At 41.7% G+C, this 22,255-nt stretch overlaps 2 protein-coding genes across 10 annotated transcripts in view; both read right to left on the minus strand.

Moving 5' to 3' along the window:
* Positions 1 to 502: 502 nt before the first annotated feature.
* Positions 503 to 6,471, minus strand: gfi1ab (growth factor independent 1A transcription repressor b). 3 transcript variants are annotated; one of them, XM_042057966.1, is made up of 7 exons: positions 6,240 to 6,471; positions 3,523 to 3,734; positions 2,747 to 2,947; positions 2,110 to 2,489; positions 1,714 to 1,851; positions 1,442 to 1,607; positions 503 to 1,309 (listed from the first exon to the last, which is right to left on the minus strand). In XM_042057966.1, exons 2-7 carry the CDS (start codon positions 3,632 to 3,634, stop codon positions 1,131 to 1,133), a joined length of 1,176 nt encoding a protein of 391 aa, XP_041913900.1. In that variant the 5' UTR covers positions 3,635 to 3,734; positions 6,240 to 6,471; the 3' UTR covers positions 503 to 1,130. The 3 variants fall into 3 exon arrangements, with proteins under 3 accessions (XP_041913900.1, XP_041913898.1, XP_041913899.1); XM_042057964.1 differs by having other exon boundaries at positions 2,747 to 2,950; positions 6,240 to 6,470; XM_042057965.1 differs by lacking the exon at positions 6,240 to 6,471 and having other exon boundaries at positions 2,747 to 2,950; positions 3,523 to 3,968.
* An 888-nt stretch (positions 6,472 to 7,359) lies between these two features.
* The window catches only part of evi5b (ecotropic viral integration site 5b), a 59,213-nt gene continuing 44,317 nt past the window's right edge, over positions 7,360 to 22,255 (minus strand). For 6 of the 7 annotated variants that reach the window (XM_042057958.1, XM_042057955.1, XM_042057954.1 and 3 more), the window contains 2 exons: positions 18,949 to 19,044; positions 7,360 to 9,893 (listed from right to left, as the gene is read on the minus strand). In XM_042057958.1, the coding sequence (XP_041913892.1) occupies positions 9,609 to 9,893; positions 18,949 to 19,044 (381 nt within the window). In that variant the 3' untranslated portion in view covers positions 7,360 to 9,608. Of the gene's footprint in view, positions 9,894 to 13,357; positions 13,368 to 18,948; positions 19,045 to 22,255 lie in introns of all 7 variants that reach the window. The other variant, XM_042057961.1, reaches the window with a different exon arrangement.

Here is a 22,255-nt window from a genome sequence, read left to right on the forward strand (position 1 = left end):
ATTCGTATGTTAGTCTACATAGTATATATAGTTGAAATAAATGGGACAAATGTCCCATTTTCTACCATTATCCTTTGATGTGCAAATTCCCCAAAAAATACGTTTTTCTGTTTGCAACTATCATCAGCATAATTTTACGTCAACCTTCTCGTTTTCCAAATACAAAAAACTAAATTTATAACACTACATTATATAGACCAACCAGGTAAAAAAGATGTTGTGTTAATGGGCTGGTAGCTAGAGGTGCCATTAAATATTAAGTATCTGAAACAATAGTGTCCCAGCTACCATTACGCTTCTCTCTCATCACAGGTTCCATGAAGCAATCCACGTATGACCATTCAGTGACGAAGATCTAGCCTACTCAAACTGCAGGTGTTTTCAATCATGGCATAGGCTACTAGGACATGTCTTGGTAATGACACATCATAAATTCACAAAATACACAGTTGAAATTCACACATACCTAACAACAGTATATTTATTTAATATCAATAAATAATTTAAGAACAAACACTGTAGGCCTATACAACATTTGAACTTACTGCAATCAAACAAGATGCACAGATCTCGTTCATATAAATTACGTTTGTGCAAATCTGATAAAAAAAAAGGATAGAACAGTCCATCACTAAATCATAAAGAGGGAAAAATAAATTAAATGATAAACTGGGTGTTTTCTCTGCGCACAATACAAGAGGCTATAAGAAAAATCCCTCACATTTATGAAATCACTTTGCTCGTTTGCAATGCTTTGCTTTGCTTTGCCAGCATGTTTAACGTATAAACAAAGTGGCATTCTTTTGAGAAGCGCAGATTTCTCACACAGTTGATTTTTGGAATGATGTCTGTCTTGCCATTATTTTGGTCATAATATTTGGGTTTGGTAAGACGTCCTCGGGGACGAAAACAACTTATTTACCCTACATTGACTCAGCCTAAGAGGCCAGTGTTACATTCACAAATGACGGGCAAAAAATACTCTATGACCGAATAAGCCATAGAATTTAGGCATAGCCTGCAGCTGAAATTGAAATCCATAACATTGATCTTTATTACTTTTCTCTATAGTGTTTGGTATGGCCGTAGGCTATATGCTCGATAATTTTGTCAGACTAATCACTTATCAATCATTTCAGTCCATGCTGCGTTTCCTTGTGCCTCCTCAAATCCACCTTTCGCTGAAAACCCTTCCCGCACATGTCGCACCCGAACGGCTTGAAGCCAGTGTGTTTACGACTATGGGTGATGAGGTTGGAACTCTGGCTGAATGCCTTTCCACACACTTGGCATTTGTGTGGCTTTTCACCTAAAGAGACAAACAAAGTTGTTAGTTATTATGAAAATGAAAGAGGGGTGGCTTTTGATAAAGAGACATAGTCTTATTGTTTTCATAAATTACGCATCATTTAGCCTATAGCCTGTTAAGAACGTTCCGTACCTGTGTGAATAAATGTGTGTTTTTTCATGTCGGACTTCTGGTGAAACCTTTTTCCACAGTACTGACATGGGTATGGTCGAGTGTCTGAATGAATCAGGAGATGAGTCGACAAAGTTGAAGATCTCTTAAAACTTTTGCCGCATATCTTGCAATCGAAGCTCCTTTCCTGTTATGTAATGTAGATAAAGGCGTTGTGAAAAGGGGGTGTCAACAGCGTAGGCGGCGCAGGCTAATTGTACAATCACTAAATGGTCACAAATAAGACATTTCACCTGTGAGTGAACAGCTTTGTGTTGTTCCAGGCTGACGGCATGCCCAAATGTTTTCCCGCAAATCTCACAAGCAAAGGGTCTGGTCCCACTGTGTGATCTCCTCACGTGGACCTCTAATCCATGAGGCGTGGAGAAAACCTGAAGGGATGACATACATTTAGTCAAATCTACTGGTTTATTATTTTAAGCATAATCCTATGTCCCAAACCTATAATTCATAGGACGCATGGATGGCATGGCTTGCGCACGCAGAACCGTTCATAGGCTATGTGACATTTACTGACACAGGCAAAGCCTACAGGTGCAAATGGAAATAGATGGTGACTAGTGACTAGTCACTATAGTGGTGATTAGTTAATACATAACATATTTTTAATCAAAGTGTAAGCTACTAACCTTGCTACATTTGATGCACTTGAAGGCACCGTTTAGCATTAGACGACTACAAAGGATGTCAGCTTCGGCTTTGATGTCCGGAACTTTGCCATGAAGGTTGCCATCTGGGTACAACCCAGTGGCAGTGGCCCGGTCGAAAAGTCCGGCAGCAGAACTGTAAGTGCCGTAACCCCCAGCACCGGTCCCCCGTTCTGGAAAAAGTGAAGTGTCTCCGTAAAAAGGGAGTGAAGATCCACGCTCAAGTTCTAGCGGGTGGTGGTACGTCTGTTGGACCAGGTGCCGGATTTCGGACCCCGTGTAATTGTTCCAAGCATATGGCCGGAAGGGCACCTCGAATGGCTGTGTCTCGTCGACTGAAGGTGAGAAAGACTTGTCCGAATCTGCGGGGGGAATCAAATTAAATAAATGTCATCATCCATATGTGGTTTTCCGTTGCCCACTCAGGAAATTATAAATAGACCAGTTGAGTCACCAAACTAGCCTATACGTGCATGGAAATATTATATATATCTAATACATACTGATGAAAGTTAGTAGCAGATACAATTGGCATTGCAAGAATAACACCTCAGTTTGAAACAACTCACTGAAGCATGGTTGTAGAAATGTATGCAAAAGCTATGCCTTGTTGTCGTACCAGGTGATGCTGAAGGCGACGGAGGTCGCCAGTAGTCCTCGTAGTCTGAGGAGCGACCACACACACTTCCTCCACAGCTGAGTGGGGATTTAGATGAGCGGTCTGCTGTGTCCACCAGATGAGATTCCGGGGAGAAGTCCCTTGTAGTGTCCCCAGATAGCACCTCTGCACAGCAGTCTGACTCTTCTGGAATTTTGGTCTCTGCTGAACCAAGTGGAAGGAAGATTCGATCATGCCATTCATTTTTTTAAAAAACACTATGAGGAATCTGCTTATGTTGTTATTGTTGCCGTTATTGTTGTTGTAATAACACAACATATTGTTCAGTCATTTGTAGAAACAAAAATACCCAATTTGTAGATATTAAAAATACTATAACTTTGTTAATTGTTTATCCATTATGAAAAAAAAGAGATTAAATCCACATTATTTATGGGTAAGGGTAAGGAAAAGGGTATGGTAAAACATTCAGTTAAAATCATCCACCTGTCCACAGCCATAATAAAATGGAATTACGCAATAAGCTGTTTTAATTTAATATACATATAATATTTTATTTAATATAGCTAATAAAATGTCAATGCCTTATTTAACAGTGCAGTCTGCACATTGCATCATTTAAACTAATGATGCAAGTAAACAAATCCCTAAATTACTTCAAAGTGGCAAAGTGGAGGAGTTTCTTTCTTAGTAGTTACCTTTTAATGCATACTGTGGATCGCAATATTTACAATAAATTTCACATGAGCATGACAAACTAAACAAATCGGACATACCTGCACATATGTGGGCTAAAATTGTATCCAGTCTACTGTAGTCATCCTCAAACGTGCGCGGCTGATGGTAGCTATGCGCCTTCTTGCTTTTCACGAGAAACGATCGCGGCATGGCTTACTTGTCTTGCTTCTCTAGTCCACACAAATCCCAAACGACTCCCCTGGTTCCTCACGCTGTTCTTTGCTTGACTGTGGTCCCCTCTGTTTTCTCTCTGAAACGAATTGAAGATCATTGGTTGATGACAGGCACGCCGCTAGGCTATATCCTTCTTTTTCAACGTTGGGGCATGCGCAAAGGCAACTCCTCGTCTGCCAGGTGTTACGAGGACAGGTGCTTTAAAGACACAGCTTCCCTCAGTTTCCCTGACCGGGGCGGGATTGGTTCACCCAAAGAACAAATGCAAGGCGGACCTCACGGCCCAGACATCTCCCCAGGGAACCAAAGCCCATGGCAATCAGGATAAGTGATATGCGACTTTATCAATGCGATACTCGATCCCGAGCTGCAGGGGGAGAGGAAACACGGAGACGGGAACCGTGATGCCAGCGAGTAGTAGATCTGTCACAGCAGTGCGTTCTGTGCCATGTGTCTGAGGACAAATCACGAAGTTATCTTTCGCAGAGGATCTTAAGAAAAGCACGCAGCAGAATAGTGGGCTAGTAGGCTATCCATCTCACACACTTTGCGATTCTCTCCATCTGTCATTTTTTGCAGTGCGACAGGCTTAGGCTACATTAGGTAGCCCAATTATATTACTGAGTCGTGCTACAGTATTTTCTATAGCCTACCCGTGTACATCTACGATTTGACCGGTCATTTGTGAATGTTCTAGGGGTATAGGCCTACATTATTGCATTGCGGTGAACGTTGCTAAAATCAGCGCAGTGCAAATTACTGGCTTGCTGCACTGTGAAACATGCCGATAATTGAGATTATGTCCAGGCCTAGGCTACTATTTTTTATTTATCAGCCAAGGCATTGCAGCTGAATGGAGAGTAACCTAATCTTGGTATTTGTTTAAGGCAATGTGCAGCCAGCATAGCCTCTTTAAAATGTATTGTTGTTCGATTGCAATTGTCATGTAATAAACTGTATCAGTTCATTATAGACGCTCGCTGCCTGTATCCATCCGCCCACTGATCCCTTGTAGAAAGTCTCGGGTTTCCTCCCAGCCATGCATAATATTATTCGCCGTCAAAACAGAGAGGCCTTGTTCCCCGGCTCACCCCCAGATCGTCCGCCGGTGGGCTGCTTCGGCCCTAATTACACCTAGAACAACGGAGCCGTCTGCATTCAGAGCCGCACTGGGGCCATGCAGCAACAGCCGGTAGGGCACGTCAGAAGCCTCTACCTGTCGCCGGCTCGTGCCTTACATTTCAAACAGTCACTGGATTTCAGTCAATCCCTGAACAACACAAAATAAAACAAGCGTGTGTGTCTTCTCTGATCAATTAATTATTTAGGCCTACATAGTGCTTCTAAATAAGTGTTATATGACTGGTTTACATTGCGAGTTGAAATTGGATGTGACACGCCAACATTAAATCAGCAAAATGATATCCAAGTGTAAAAACAAATAGTGGGGACACTGATTGAAAATATAGCCTATGTTCCCGTTTTATTATATAGGCCTAGCCTATAGCCTATATAGGCTAATTATTAAATTATCATACAAGCTTTATCAAATCAATGACAGATTGATAAAGACACGATTACAGTTTGGCACATTTACGACTAATAGCCTACAGTCTTAAAACGAATGTGGTGTCCCTATCTGGACACAGAGATGTGTAAAAAAAACGCAAGTTGGGTTTTCAACACATTCGTTTTAAGAGTGTAGGTCTAAATTGAAATGTGCATTGTGTTGGAGGTTAGGCGGCCAATTTATTAAAGATGTTTAAAAAGAGTCTGTCCAAAAGTGTAATCTGCAGAAAGGACTTCGTAAAATATCTGTGTTTACGATAATCTCGCATCCCAGCTGTTTAGTGTGACTGTGGGAGAGGTAGTGTGTGCGAGGGGGAGTAGCTCCCTAAAAACTCTATTAACATGAGATCAAGCTGCAGAGCCGCACAGGAAATCAAAGCGAAATGTGTGCCGCACCGATTAGTGCACAACCCGCAGGGCATCCGGGCCTTCGCTCAGGTGGCGCAGATATGATAGAACGCAGATAAACCGTTCTTCTTATTCACGTGGAGGAGCTGCTTCAACTTTGAGGAACTAAACACAAATATCTGTCTTCGTTATTTCGTTGTTACGGTCGTATAGACAATGGGCTTCATAGGCAACGCAGCGTTTTGGTAAAATCTTAAAAAGCATACAACAGACGTGATCGTAGCCTACTTATTTTTAATGACGACGGAACCGATAATGTAAAAATAAAAGACCGACTGCTTCAAATGCAGCTGGATGGTGATATATTCACTGAACAATTGCATCGCTTACTGAAAGTTCATGCTTTATTGGCAAATTCACCAACCGGCGAAGCAACAGTGCAGAAAAGTTGGCAGGTGCACAACCAAAACAAAACATTTGGTTGTAGGCTAGTCTGTGTCTGCATACTTTATTTTTGTCAGTTCCATGTCTGCGCATGTAAACAATGTGCGCTACACGATTTGATTTAGAGCGCCTTGATTTGAAACCTATAGGCAATTATACGGGGTAAGTGGTCCGGTTTGTATTTGCCTGCCTATTTATAAATGATGAATGTAACACCTACCTGTCACCCTCCTCGTTCGACTTGATCTTGTTCTAGGACCCGAACAGCCGTGTGGCCAGAGAATCTAGCTCGTCGATTTGCTTGATATTAGCGTAAAGCTCAGACTTCCTGAACGTTATTTTTGCAAGAGCTTTCATAAGCAGATGAGTGGAGGGAGAGGGGTTGTGGCGTCATCATGAGTTTCACTCATTGAACTGTCCATCAAATGAATAGTGGTAGCCTACAGTATTAAAATGGAACTGGCCTTTCAGAAGAAATGTAGGCTATCTCCAAATGACATGCAAGTCGGAAATCAGATGTTGCACCATGTTCCTTTCACACGAGTCCGTATCACTGCTTCGTGTTAATAAAGGAGGAATAGGTATTTTACAGTCTTACTATGAATAGGCCTAATAGGCCTCAGCCTACAACAAAATGTAATGCAGGCCTGATCATCCCCATCATTAAAAAATATAATTAGTTTATACATAGGCCTACATGTAATTTATCACATATCAAAAGCAGATGAATAAGGCAATTCAGTGTTGTTTGTAAAGATAATCTGGAAAGTAGGCAATATATCATGCCCTGACGAAGGCCAATATGGCCTAGGCCCCATTTGCTTTTAACCAGTTCTTGCCATGATAAATTAAAGGCTTTTTATACTTTTTCAACCTTTCAGCCTTCAGTGCCTCTGCAAATTCTTTTTTCTTTGTAGGCTATATGTATATGGGGATAATATAACACGGGAGACAAATAAATAGTAACAGCGAACGCTGTAGCCTATAAGGCTAATTGGCCTTTGTTAAGCTTACATAGGCTATCTTACACATTGGCATGCTCGAAAGTGCCTTAAGCCTACAATTTAAATGTAGAAAGGGCCCGTACGCTATAACATTGTTAAACGTGATGCGTCCATCTAGGCTATGTGTAATAAGCCTGGTCTACAAATATAAAAGGCATTAGTAGGCTATAGGCATTATAATACCGCATCTGACAGCACGCGTGAGCATTATATTAAAATATGTGACACAATGCTACCATTTTTATCATGGCCACATAGCGCAAATCGTCTGTAGCATCATCAGTGCCCACGGCACGGCGACACAATATACATGTAGAAATAACATCAAGACATGGATGATTTCAAGAGACGAAGCCTTTTATTGTCCATTTGTGGTGCCATTGCTGTGAAGATCTACTGTAGATGACCGGGTGATAAAATAAATTCATCACACGATTTATTTAGTGAGCTATTCCCATTGTCTTATGAACACATGAGTAATTACACAAATAAATCTAGTGTTCATTGGCTGCCATGCGTTCCATTCTGTCCATGTTAATTTGTGTCGTCCATAGGAGAGAAAATTCATCCGACAAACATTAGTAGATTAAGACCCCTTGAAAATCATCAAATATAGGTTTAGTCGCTTTGGGATCGTTGCAGTGTCTTCCTGGACCTCAGTTGGCCAACGCTGGAGATCAATAGTTCTTAGTGTTTTCTTTTGCTTACATGAAGAACAACTCAACATCATATCTCTGTGGAATTAATGCCAATTTATATTGATTTTCTTGCTTGGAACAGAAAAAAAAGTAGGAAAACACAATTATCCTGAAATGCCACCTATACCGTATCATTACATTGGGTTTGGCCAATGCGCTAATTTTACCTGCTTATTAAGACAGTTTGTGTATTAGCGGGGAGGCTTTGATGCCAATTGTACCCCAAGCATGACAGGACAGTGAGTGTGTGGGTGGGTGCATGAGTAGGACTTTTGGCCTTTTGTTCACCTAGGCAGACGAAGGCCAGGTGATGTGGGTCTGGTGCGGTTTTAGTATCGCAAAGGAAGAGTAGGCTAAAATGCTTCTATCTTTCCATTCACCTCTGCATGTATGCACACCGTTTCCACTGCAGCAATACGTTCCCTTGACTGCTGTGAGGCTTATGTGCAAATGTGCAAATAATTCATCCATTTAGTTTCTCCAATACCCCGATTGATGTAGTTATTTCAAAGCTTTCTGGTCACATTCCCTTCATTTGCATTGCTGATTTAAAGATTACTTTTGAGAGCATGTCTGCTTCAAACAAACAAATAAACAAACAAAACCAAAAGATAAACAAATCACACAATACAGAGAAAATAAATCATCTCCCAACAATGTGACACTTGTCTTAAATGTGTAACATGCTCTATTAACACCATGCTGAAATAAAACATCCTTACTGAAACCAGAGAAAAATACAGTTCAGACAAATTATGTGAAGGGGGAAAAAAAAAACTGGGATGTGCCAAAAGCTGATAAAACCTGTTGGGGCCTGGAGAGTGTGTCCAGTGAGTGATATGTCCCTTTTTTGTCAATGAACTACACAACAAGCTGCATGGCAGATCTTCAGCAATCCACAAGATAACACGATTTTCAAGTCGATACGAAGACACAAACGTTAACCCATGAACATGAACATGTACATATATACAAAGATGCTTCATGCCCGTCCTGTGTCCACTGAGAGGGTCAAACCATAGGTTGCATGAACGTGTGTGGTGGAGCCAATGAGAGCATCTGGCTTCCATGAGTCTGTGGCAGTTACCATACTGCTGCGTGTTAATGGACTCTCCTCGTTTTGGGGAAAAACTCCACCTTAACAAGAGGATAGTGTAAATGTTTTTTTTTTTTTTTTTTACTTTTTTTTTTTACTTTTTCAAGAATCCTTTTAAACTACTACTAAGCTCTGTGGGCCTTACCACATTTTCATTTTCTTGTCGTTTTAAAAACTGAAGGCAATAAAAAAAACAATGATAGGGTGTTGTTTTACATTAGAGCATAAAACATAATATTACACAAATAGGGATCCAATCAGACATTTGGGGGCCACGTGGCAGCATGTGTGCCTGACTGAATCCCTGTATGAAATCTCTCAGATCTGAGAGCCCAAAAGGCCTGTTGATGATAGTGCATGCTTCCAATGATCTCATCTCATTCAGAATATCTCTTCTAGTGTTGAGTCAGTCCATTCAGGGGATAATGTCCACCCATCCAGCCAATGGTAAGTGCTAACAGGTACCAACTCCATGATGTTATGGATTTTGGCAAGACATCCAAACTGCCAGAACGAACAAACAAACGAACAAACAGTGATATAAGGCAGATGTGTAACAAAGCCACCAGGAACCTGCATGGCTTTCAGAAACACAGAAGAGGCTGCTGGTCTTGCTCTGGATGGCTCATCCTGGTATCCCCCCTTTCCAGACACACCCCCCCCCCCCCCGAGTCTGAGCCGAGGTCGTCTGTCATGTGGTAGTGATCATCTGATAGATAAATAGATGGTGGGGGGCAGGAGGAGATGGGCACTGAGCTGGGGAGGGCTGAGGTGTGGTGGGGGTGTAAAAATCACACTGTGGTGGTCTTATGGCTGCCGTTTGTGGGGACTTGGAGGCGCAAGGCCTCCCCGTCCTCGTCGCTGTCTGTGTCCCCCAGGTCGGCATGCAGCGTGATGCGCCTTCCTTTGCCACCACTGGTGTCGCCATCGCCACTGTGCTGTGGGGTCGACAGCTTGGCCAGGCCGTCGTCATCTGAGGAGTGATAGGACTCGGTGTCGCCGTAGTGATTCACAATGTGGATGCCATCAAAACTGGGCTGGTTGGGCAAACCCCTCTGGCCTTTCAAACACCGTACCTGCAGGGGTGGAGGGGGAAAAAACACTGTTTACTTCCACTGACTCCTAAACATGCAAAAGAGCATTCATGGTAACATATATATAGGGTGTAATACCACCAAGCACATTTCAACCTCAACTCTTCAGTTCAGCACATGGCGTTTCATGTAAGACATGGGTTAGGAGTATCGTTTGCTTCCATTTAAAATGAGTTAAAGGGAAACTCTGGTCTAACAACAACCTAGGGTGTATTAGTGGATAATAATTTATGTAAATTTTAATTTGGGAACAAAACAACATCAATCAGTGCAGTTTTCAGTGATACCTGAATATATACGTAAGGGATAACAGCCGCTATCATATATATAACAACTTCACTACATCAAATTCAATTTAATTCAAATGAAGCCATTAACTAGGATCATTGAATGTCTGTGCTACTATGGAATGCAAGTGGCTATAGCATCCATGCCAGTTTCAGGTCCAAGTACGTACGGGGAGTCAGGTTTGAATCCAACCAACCTACAGCCATTTCCTTATGGAGGTATAACTCTTGGAGTCTGTCTCAATTGGTGTACTTACGTGAGTACACTTTCGTATAGTACCCTATGTGCACTGTGTGCTTACCATGGTGCTTACTGGCGGAGTGCGCAAATTTTAACAGAATAGTATTGTCTCATATCAAACACCAACTCCGTGCACTTCACGGAAATGACGATCGCAACATTTAAATATAACTTTATTGGCGTCCTTAGTTCGACAGTGACATCGTCATACTGTGTCAAAACATGAACCGTTTATTTTATAACGTGTACCTCTGTAAAGTCTGTTTTCCACTGCTGCTGCTTCAGGTTTCTCAACCGCGATTACCACGAGTTTGAAAACGCTCCCTCCCCTTCCGCTATTTGGCCAAGATGGCGTCCGTTAAGGGCGAAAAGTGTCCAGCGTTGCTGTCACTCCCCGATGTGAGTCGCTACCCGATGTGAGTCACGCATGCTCAGATTGATTGGTTTTACGGCACAACGCCAAGGGATCCGACTGAAATCCATAAAATAATTAACTTTTCTGTTTCAAAAACGTTTTAGCTATCCAAGATTGTTTGATTGCTAACGTTAGCAAACGCCATTCAAGTGACAGCCTTTGTTGTGCTTGATTGCTTACTTACTTGCCAGCAGTGAACAAACTTCGTTATAGGTCAATTTTTATTGACATTACAGAAGTCTCTCGCTAGCAGGCTACTTCAGCCTCTAATCTGGAACTGACATTAGAGATCATGCCGTGAAAATGTGATGCCTTACGCTAAATAATACATTACTGCTGTGTAGGCTAATGTCATTATTCTGTGGCTAACAGCACTGGTAGTCGCAAAGTAGCAAAGTGACGCATGCGCGACTCACATCCGATAGCGACTCACATCGGGGAGTGACAGTTGCACACTCAACTTTTTGACCGTTATGAGTGCACCATCCGGGAACTTGCAGCACACTTCGCGTCGTTGGAATTTTCAGTGTGAACACCCTCATGCACTCAAATTAGGTATTGACCCCTTGCAAGTGACGTCACGTTTTGTTCGCGCCACAGCAAAATAGCCTAGTGGACGGCAAGAACACGAATCAAATCAATGGGTTGTAATGGGACATATCGCACAGCTAGGAGATTATAGTGAGATTTAACCGTAGTAATGCCACGTGGAAGGCCACGACTGTTGGCTTATTGTTTGGAATACAACAACATCCCATGTTCTTGCATAGATATATTTTGGTTTGTTTTCTTTGTGTTTCGGGAGTATTTCAACCACAATTGCATGCTTATCTCCTCAGTGTATGAAGCACAGCAGCGGTTGCTATAGCAACCATAGACTCTGAACAGGACGGCAGATAGCACTTAGGCAAAGTCTTTGGCAAGATCTGAATGTAAACAGATAATACCGTTCAAGTTTTTTTATTTCCTATTTCTTTCAATTCTTTAACTTAAGACATGTAGGCCTAAGAAGTAAGTTTATTCACTGGGCAACGTACAAACTGATGAGTTACATTAGCCCTAGCACTATGAGCTACGATAAACAGCTAGAATAGCTAGCTTCTAAGTGTGGCAGCTAAGTTATTATTTCATGTTCTGTTATGACATTCTTAACGTTTTGACTATGTTACAACTGATAAAAGCAAGACAAATAAAGTAACCAAATCGCTTTGCAATATTTTAGTCTAGAAATACTTATGGGTGTTCATTTACCATAATGTTAATTACAGTAGCCTAACGTTAGACCTAACGTTATCTCCACTTGCTGTTACCACCAGTTTTAATAACTTTACATTTGCGATCATGACCCATTTCATCTAACAACACCACTGGCATCTTTCCTTGACTATCAGACCCCAAACAGCAATACATTGAACTACAAAGATGTTATAGTAATGGTTATTTAATTATGACATAATGTAATTTGCCGTCCAGCATGGAGCCGTCACGTGACTTAAGTCACGTGTCTGCAAGGGGTGAATTGTAAGTGCAGAGGTACGCGATTTGAGACATAGTCTTGGAAGTTGTGATGCACAGGATAGGATTTGTGTACCCGTAACAAGGGTTTGTGAACCCATAGCCCCTATTTTGCGTTAACAAGGTATAAAAAAAATATGCACAACTTCAAATTTACTGTTACACATTTGTGACTTTAGTGTGCGCATGCAAAATCTGCAGTTAAATGTGCTCGCGACTTATGCACCTTTTATACCTCCATATTTCCTGATCCAACCCTATCTCTCTCTCTATCTTACTGACTTCCTGTCGGTCTTGACCGTCCTAGCTAAATAAGGGCAAAAGTCCAAAAAAGGAGGAGAGTTTGATAATCAACTTTTACAGACTTACAGACAAAGATGGCGGTGACCAGAAGAAGAGTAAGGTAATGCACCGTCTTTTTAAAAACCCTTTCTTTACACTTACGAAGGTAAAATACTTCAGTTTGTCTGCACCATTGTAGCATAGACGTGTTATGATTTTTAGCGCCTAGTAATGGCTTAAAAGAGCAATTTACTTTGATGTAGCAAAGTTGCCCAGAAAGGCTTTCCTATGTGCTATTCAGTTGTGAATGCATATTCCATAATTCCGTTAATTTGTCCCAAACAAAACTGTACACTGGTTATCACTCAAAATTAGACTCTAGGTTATTGTTAGATCAGAGTTTTTCAGTCACCAGTGAAGAGGTCACTGGTATGTGGTTAAAAGATGAGGTGAGGGAAAGGAAGGAAAATAATTGTGTGTGTGTGTGTGTGTGTGTGTGTAGGGGGGGGGGGGGTCTGCAAACACAAACAGACATAGTCTTATCATGCTTAAAACATATCTGATCGTAGAAGGATCGGGCAATATTACAGACACGAATGCACACACCAACAGCACATATCATCCATGCTTTGGAGGGAAATTGGTGGTGGGGTTGTGCTGAGGTCAAGGGTGCCATGTCAGCACTGGCTGCCACACGCATGCTTACCTGGAACTGACTTCTCCGAAACAGACATGTAGGAAGAGAGGTATTAGCATATCTATTTTAGTAAATGAAACTGCACGTATGCCCATATGCGCGCGCACACACACACACACACACACACACACACACACATTGGAGCAAACAGAAGATGTAGGTGTGCAGCCAATTTAGCAAAGGTATGCTTAGGGTATCCTTCCTGTATGCCCTTCACACTTATCTGAATATGGCAGAGAGATAGAAAGAAGGGGGGGGGGGGCAAGGAAAACAATGCCATAGGACAGACAGACAGACGTTCACAGAGAAACAGACAATACTTGGGTGGAGGAACTGGAAAAGAGGGAGGCCGGTGTGTGAAGGTGAGAGGAAGATACAGGGAGGTAAAACAGAGGGAGATGGAGGGGGTACAGAGAGTAAGACAGATAGAGAGAGAGAATAGAGGGAAAAAACAAGTGACAGATACGAAGACAGATGGGGGAAAGGACAGAGAGAGAGAGCTGGCCGGAAACCAGCTGCACAGTGTCTCTGAAGCGCGCTGGGGTTGACAAGCTGTGACTTCTTTATCTTGTGAGATCAAGCTCTATGTTAGGTTAAAATACGCCTCGTAGCCTCTGTCTGTCAGTCTTGCGGGGCTATGTGATTTAAATAGCAACCCTGCTCGGCAACAAACAGCCATATTCTGGCATGCATAGGTTTTTTTTTTCTTCGCCTTTTTTTTTCTATCACTCGATCTTCTTTTTCTTTTCTTAAACCTCAGACCTCAATCTATCTGCTTGTTTTTGTCACCACCTGTGTGAGAAACTTTGATAGCACTCAACCGATAGCAGAGCCAACTACATGCCGTGTGTACACACTAAGGCCAAACTGCATGCACACACCACGCCTCCCCCACCCCATGTTCCTCTGTATTAAGGTGTAAACTTTCTGATTTACGAAAGGCTCTGCATGTGAAACGTATAAGGTTGAGATTTCACAACGTTGTACATACACACACAGACTGGGCTGAAGCAGTAGTTTCTGCTGTACTGAGAATACTCTGGCGCAATTCACATCAGAAATTCACTAGGCACACACTGCTCTGTGACTGCAATGCCCACGGTAGGCTAAAGTCGAACAGATGGCAACTGTGCATAGAAGCTCAAAAATACATTGCAAACCGTTACTATATATTACAGCGTGTAATGTCCACATTGTAACGAAACAACACCATTGTTGACAGAAGTGGTTGCACTTGCACTCAGAATTGAGTAATGGTATGTCATGGACAGTGTCCCGAGAATGCATGGTAGGCTGCAGACGGCTGTACCACCAGTGTGTGCATAGCCCTGGCTGTGAGTGCGGTGAGGGAACAGGGAAATCCGCATGTCTCTGAGGCAGGCCGGGCCCAGCTGTGCCACAGCGATAGGGAGCAGAGAGGAACATACATAGCATGATTTAGTGCATCACAGTTCAACCACAAGCCACTAGCCTTTTGTCTCTCATTCTCTTTCACTCACCCACTCTCTGTCCCTCCTCTTTTTTGGAGTACAAATCTGACTTAATCTTGCCCTGGTAAATCATTGAATGAGTTTCTATTTTCAGTTCTCGGTCATTTGCATCCACAGCTGAGGCCTCAGTATATCATCTTGATTTGATTTCTTTAAGTGGCAATCATCATTTTACTTCTTACTTCATATTTGGATAATGCAGGGGTGTCATAATTAAATAACCATTACTATAACATCTTTGTAGTTCAATGTATTGCTGTTTGGGGTCTGATAGTCAAGGAAAGATGCCAGTGGTGTTGTTAGATGAAATGGAAAATTAAAGAAATAATTTAGTGCACTGTATCCAAAATATCACTACTGTACCTCAACAACACCTTCAAGGGCTGCGTGTAACATATTTTATACAAATGTCTGGTAAGCTTTAGAAATCTGTCTAGTTTTTAAAGGGCAGCAAATAGCAAGTAGATACATTTTTATCTGGAATTAATGTCAGTAATGAGCTAACTGATGTTAGATAATTGTCTAATTATCTATAACTAGATCATTTTCTGGGAGACTTCTGAGAAGACCCAAGATGCATGCAGATAACTCAGAAGAGCAATCCAACAGAAACACTCTCACAAAATACAGCATTACTTGTGTTCACAGCTGCATTATGCATTAACAGTAAACTACTTGACAGGATCAGAGTTTCCAAATTTCAACGACACCATGACAGCTTCAGAAAACGATGACAATTGGTCTCCAATTGGCAAAAAATAGCGATGTAGAACAATTTAATAATAATAATAATAATAATAATAATAATAATAAAAACTCAATCAGTCAAGCTGATCTACGACCCACAACATGTTTCTTCATGAACGTCCAGTTCCACAGGCTTAGCAGGACAGAATAATCCCTAGACAGACACTGCACATCTTATCATTAGAAACACAAAATGAGTCATGAATTTTGCAGAGAAGCCACACTAATGATCAAAATGGCAATGGGGTGGCTGCAAGATGAATCAGACTAAGATCCTTAAAGCATGTGAATGGTGAAGCTTTAGTGTTGTGTAGTCTTCAACAGAGTTTCAAAAAATATGGGGCAATTTCTCACCAAAAACAACAAAATCCACTAATCTAATTTACAGCTGTGTTCCAAAGTTTCTTGCACCAACTGCTCTATCTACTGAAATTCTACAGTAATTTCCTGTGTATTAGCCGCATTGTGTATAAACCGCAGGACAGTGTTTTAAGTAAGAAAAAAACCAAAACATATTAATACCATATTAACTGCCCTCGTATATTAACCTCATAGCTGAAGAAATTTAGCAAAATCAATGTATAAACCGCGGCTAATAGTTGGGAAAATGACGGTACGACAACCAGAGGACTTGCTGACGCGAGTAATGCCAGAGGATGCCAGTAACAGCAGGTAAAGCTGTGGTGGAATATTTTCTCCTAATTTGATAAATGTGGTAGGGTAATTTCCTGATACTGCATCAATGTTTTGGTAACACCACCCTTGTGACTTCCTGAGACAGAATGTATAGTTATATTTATCCATTGAACCGACACTTGTTTATCCATTTCTGAAGTGTGATCCTACTTTAAAAATATGACTGAGTGCTATGACTACTTGTGAAAGTATACTAGAATCAGTAAAGTAACAAAAAAATTTCATTTTTGTCGAGTTATATGAATTGGAGGACTGCTATGCTTGATGCACTTTCACCCTCACTCAAATCAGACTCCTTCCAAGTATGGCTTTTAAATCTCCACTAATTCCGAGCATATCTACTAAGTGGCAGATGTCTCTCTGCAAAGAAAACATCATGGCAATAAAGCCAGACACGCTTACAAGTGAACATAAGGTACATGCACACAGGGGAAATATACAGACCTGCAAGTACAATGAAACAGAAAGACATAATCCAAATGAACACCATCAGTTAGTTGTTTCCACAAAAAGGATAACCCCAAAAAATCCTGGTGGCACAGGAGAGGCTTTACTATGGGCTTTTGTGTGTTTCTGACACTAATCTAATCAAAGGAGACCTGTGGTCTTGAGTGCGAGTCAAGTTGACAAATCTGTGACCTCACCTCTTGATCCATGTGCAAGTTCGAAAGAGATTCTTTGTGTGTATGTGTGCATTTGAAAATACAACATGGGCACATTTTCATCACAGCCAATGTCAATTGCAGATTTGTTAAGAAAGGAAGTCAATAGTTGATAGAAACTATTATACATATTATCATGATATGGAGACCATATCATGGGGATATCTTGGGCCTACTAGGTGTTGGCAGTAAGATGGGGAACGTGGTAAGGACACCAATGTCAGTATTTTCAGATTGGAGGAATAAACCTGCCATGCCCACATGAGGAATGTTTACACTTGGTGGAAAAGTTGACATAGCACTCAGGTCAACAAAATCATTATATAGTGTCTATAGTAAAAAAAAAAGAAAAAGACAAAATACTCATTCTCACCAATTAGACTACTTGGTAAGATGATTGTGTAGTGGTTGTGAGAGAACACTTCCTACGATGTTGTGGTGATTAAGTCACAATACCTTGCAGTCAGTAAATGAGTGTTTCCTTTTCTGCCTGTCTGCAAATTTCACATTTTCACAATCTTGGGCCATCTTGAAATAATAAATTGGTCCCTACTTTGCAGCCGACTGTTACCGCATGTTGAAGTTTCTATTTGTGCTGCAACATATTACCTACACATGTGTGGCCTACGATGTGGGTGATAGGATTCATATTTAATATTTAGTTTCAATCTCAACCTTTTACTATTCGACCACTTAACATGTATCTGGATTCATTTCAGTTACTGATTTACTGATGTATTTAACAATGACATCTACATAATTGAAACCTATGTGTATCTACAATATATTTCCAGTTACCTATTCTCTCTTAACACGCAAACCATACAACAATATCATTAATATACTAACATGCATCATGATGGTATAAAGCCTAGAACTGTTTTCAAGATGACGCTCCAGACTTCTTTTTATTACCTTAAAATTACAGGAAACAAAAGGGTAGAGGACAGAAATTGGCCAATGGGTGTTTTTCTCAACTCATGAGTGCCATTTCATCATGACTAGCAGTAACTGTTACCAATGGAAAGGCAAAAGCTAATCATGCTAAACTCTGCAGCCAGTCATGACTGGGAGTTTACCCTTCATCCTTTAAGGGAATGGTAGAATGTTAAGACCCACCCACACTTTTTAAAAGAGTAATATAGGGAGAGACACACATCAACTTTGACCTGTAACAGCCTACATACCTGCATTGCCAAAACTTCAACAACGCAACAAATTAACAAATCACATATGAATGAACACAACCCCATCATACCAGAGCAGAGTGACAGTCTTGCATTTTGCGACCCAGAGTGGCTTGCGCAGTACAACCATCAACAGATGAATTAATACTAGTAGCCTTGGGCAGATTGGCTGTGTTTGAGGGCAAGGGCGTTTGTCCCTCAACTCTATTACACCATGAAAAGTGGGGAGGGTGATGAAGGTGTGTGTGTGTTTGCCGCCTTCACAACCATGGTACAGGAAGCCTGTTTAAGAGGGCGTAGTTGACACTTCCAAAACCGTTGACAATGCTGCACAAAATGGTTCAAAGTAATGTCTAGGGTTACACAAAAATAAAAGCGAACCACAAAAACCTAACAAATTTAAAAAACAACCTGGACTGAAAAAGGAAAACAAAGCACACATGCCTATACCTGACTTGCCAGCCTGAAACAGAATTTCACAGCAGTTTAGTGATTTGATTAGCTGGGTGAGTCAATCACAGTGTTCTTCTGCAAAACATGGCCTCACCACAGCATGTATGCACACAAATGCACACACACACACATTTTCCATGCGGTCTGTCTGTGTGTGCAGGATTACTAAAAACGACTGTCCTGATTTTCATGAAACGTGGAGGAAAGGTGACGCATGGGCCAGGCAGAACCCACTGAATTTTGAAATGACTCTGGCTCATGTTTAAGCTTGATGTATTCAATTTGATTTTCACTAATGTTTTGCGAGATGTGGCATTTAGTCTTGCCAGAGGTCTGCCCCTTCTAGTTTTCTGTGGTGACCTCACCTCATGTTTCAGCTCTGCAATCTGGTCCTTCAGGTCACGGATGTACTGGTTTGAGTCTGTGTTGTTCAGGTGTCCTTGCACCTTCCCCTCCTCTTTCTGTGGAGAGATCAAACCAGAAACAGAATTCAGGTTCAGAACATTGTAAAGGTTCCCTTGGTCTGTAGACACAAACAGAAATACTGACAGTACTGAAACACTGCCGGCTGGAAGTCATTGTGAAAGTGTGGATTCTGGTATCTGAAACTAGAAGTGGCTCTCTCTTTGGCCACAAACCAGAAACATAGTTGGCAGATCATGGCAGATAAAGTTTTGTGGGAAACTTTTCATGTGTTCTTCTTCACTGGTAGCTCCATGAACATGAACATGAATGCAACTCCAAAATCCTTCAGTCCCCACTTCAGCCCTTTTGTTTCTCTACAACCTACTTGTTGAAAGTGCTGAGCACGGAAGACCACTAAGTCTACATTCAGAGTGAAGATAAAGTAACCATTTCATGGCAAATGCTAGAATTTAGATGATATGGCGTATAGGCAAGGGGAAATGTATGGTGTAGGTTAGACCCAGGGTATGATTAGTCAGTTAGCAGTGACTTGCAATTAGCAGTTAATTGCCATTGAGGGTTAGGTTCAGTGGATCGATATTTGATAGTACATTTAGAGACTGCAGAGTGTCACAGTGTTATAGACTCTCTCACAGCTGGCAGATGTACACCTGCCACAGAGACTGTTGAGCGAAAGCCGTTTTCCAGCCAGACGTGTCCATCGAGCTGTCAGGGGAAAAACACCATCACACATGGCCTCTTCTCGCTGACTGACACAGAAGTGCTGCTGTCTGCGTTTTTTCTATAGTGCCTTGAGGAACTGCCATTTGGCAGCCGCAAGAAAACAGTGCGACAAAAACAAGACATAGAGCATGTTTACGCCGGTGATTACCAGACACCTGGAGCCAGATGTAAACACAAGGACACACACACAGAGCCATGCATATACATATGTGCACAAATATACAAACACACGCACGCGCACACACACACACACACACACACACACACACCCCTGGCCTTGGGAGTGGGGGGTTCTGACAGAGTTAGGGGGAAAGCCAAAAACAACACAAATCTGTTTGAAAAAGGGAAGAGGTGAGGTGTGATTGCCATCTTTCTCTCTCGCTCACACACACACACAGTCATTCACTCCCCAAAAGGATCGGGTGGTTTTTCGGTTCCTGTGGTAGAGTGTGTGGGGCCCAGATAGGGCAGCACATGGCTGGAGAGGTGCACCGTTTTTTTCCAAGAATCTGTGTTTCTGACTTGAGGTTTGTGAGCCCCCGCCCTTCCCCCCCTTCCCTAAGCTGAGGACGATAAGGAAAGAGGCCGTTAGCCGACTTCCTTGCGTTGGAACTGCCCTCAGAGGTCAGGTGCCAGGCTATGTCAGGGAGGGGCGTCAAACGTCTTTAAGTAATGGCTTCCTCAACGTTCAGCTGCCTTCTAGCTTAGAGGTCCCCCCAATTCAGAAATTCTCTCTCTCTCACACACACACACTCACACAACATCATCTCAGGCTAATGTCAGGTACCAAATAAATGCTGAAATTGCAGGGAATTCTTTCCCGAGCATTTTCGATTAATTTCACTAACATTTAAACAAAGTAAAGAGTTTGGCGATACCGATTAATGCTACGTAGCCAACAAATATCAGCTAACACTTCGGTGAGGACCTACTTGAAATCAGTGAGGGCCTCTGGGGAAGCCAGTTCTCAGAGGCCCCAGGAGAAGTGGATGATGGCTTCATTCTCAGAAAAGATTTGCATTTTGAAAAACGTTGCCTGCCACAGAATGACAGCAGGACAAAGAACAGCTCAAGGCAGGAAGCACGACCTCTCGAGATTTCCTCAGATGGTAGTGCAATATCTTAACTGCGAAGAAGGTCATACTCACTTGTAACCTCCACGAAACAAAAAAACTAAAGATTACACAGAAGTAAACAAAACTCAAGATCAAATGAATCTTTTTTGATAGTCCTCTCCGTGCGAACATGTATTTGCAACCAGATTACACAAAATGTCGAAAATAAACAGTAAGGCGTACTGGCTCAATCTGTGTTTACGCATGGCAGAACAACACCGACAGAACAACACCACCATAACATCCCACTCAAATAGTGTTGGATCAAATCATATATGTGACTAATGATGGCAGGAAAGTGAATCATTCTGTGGCGAATAAAATCCATTACAGGAAAGATCAACATCTGATAATTATTTAACAAGAAAGGTTGAAAAAAAAAGTCTCACTCTTAGTAACTGTTTGTCACAATTTTTTTTTTTTTTTTTAACAATTCATATTCTGATAATACTCATGAGACATTAGAAGCCACTGATGCATTTTAATCTCCTTCGCAAAATCTTAGTGCACAAGTACACAGGCTTTGATTCTAAACAGCAAATGCATCTTACCCTGATAGGATGTGGTTTTTCATCTGGTGGAGATGACTGCTAAACTGTGGTCTTGAAAAATCTTTTGCATGCAGCAACCTCTATGTGCTAAACACAGGACTGTTTGACAATCATTTTCTGATGTAGCTCTTTATACATATTTCCCCTCATTCACATGCCACGAGGTACAACAACTTTTGTACTCTTGTCAACTACTCTCATGCATTGTATGTATCTCATGCATTGTACAACATAACAAGTCAAAAAAGTTCTGAATTGTGACCTGGTGGGAAGGTGCCAGAGAAATCTGTGGGCCCTTTTTTTGGTACATAAAGCTGCGATGACTCATTTCATCAGAGTTGTTGAGAGAGGGAGAGTTAATAAAAGACAAATGTCTTTCAGACACCCATCAAGATTAGGAGCTTTATTTTCTTACTCCTAATATAGGTCTGTGGTGAGCTACAAGCAACCAGGAGTAGTGCCGTGGTAACCACACATGTACTTAAATAACACTAGACCGTGCTAACACTAGACAGCACACAGAACAAAAGGCGTAAGGCCCCCTCCCACACAGACAGACACATATAGATATGTGAATTCTTTATTTGAATCCACCAATCAAATTTCCAACTAAATGGATTCAAACCTTTCCAGAGGTGAAATACAACTTGAAACACTCATGGATACAGAAAACATATGTGCCTGTGCTACACAGCAAGGATGCCTACATCTGATATTTTTCCAGCCACATAGATTTTCTCTTAGATAGGCCTGCGAATCTACCAATCTACACACACGCGCACAGGCACACACACACACACAGCATATCAACAGAAACAGATGGGACTGGGTGCATAAATGCTCATCAGGCTGGGTGC

The sequence above is a fragment of the Alosa sapidissima genome, chromosome 12 (assembly GCF_018492685.1).
Source record: "Alosa sapidissima isolate fAloSap1 chromosome 12, fAloSap1.pri, whole genome shotgun sequence".
In the NCBI taxonomy this organism is placed as follows: domain Eukaryota; kingdom Metazoa; phylum Chordata; class Actinopteri; order Clupeiformes; family Clupeidae; genus Alosa; species Alosa sapidissima.

What these genes read in the sequence shown, in the direction of transcription:
- gfi1ab (XM_042057964.1), bottom strand. Translation starts at nt 3,634, where the DNA reads ATGCCGCGATCGTTTCTCGTGAAAAGCAAGAAGGCGCATAGCTACCAT. An exon ending in TTTAGCCCACATATGTGCAG is followed by an intron (nt 2,951 to 3,522) that starts GTATGTCCGATT and finishes CACTTGGTTCAG; the next exon opens with CAGAGACCAAAATTCCAGAA. An exon ending in ACACACATTTATTCACACAG is followed by an intron (nt 1,310 to 1,441) that starts GTACGGAACGTT and finishes TTGTCTCTTTAG; the next exon opens with GTGAAAAGCCACACAAATGC.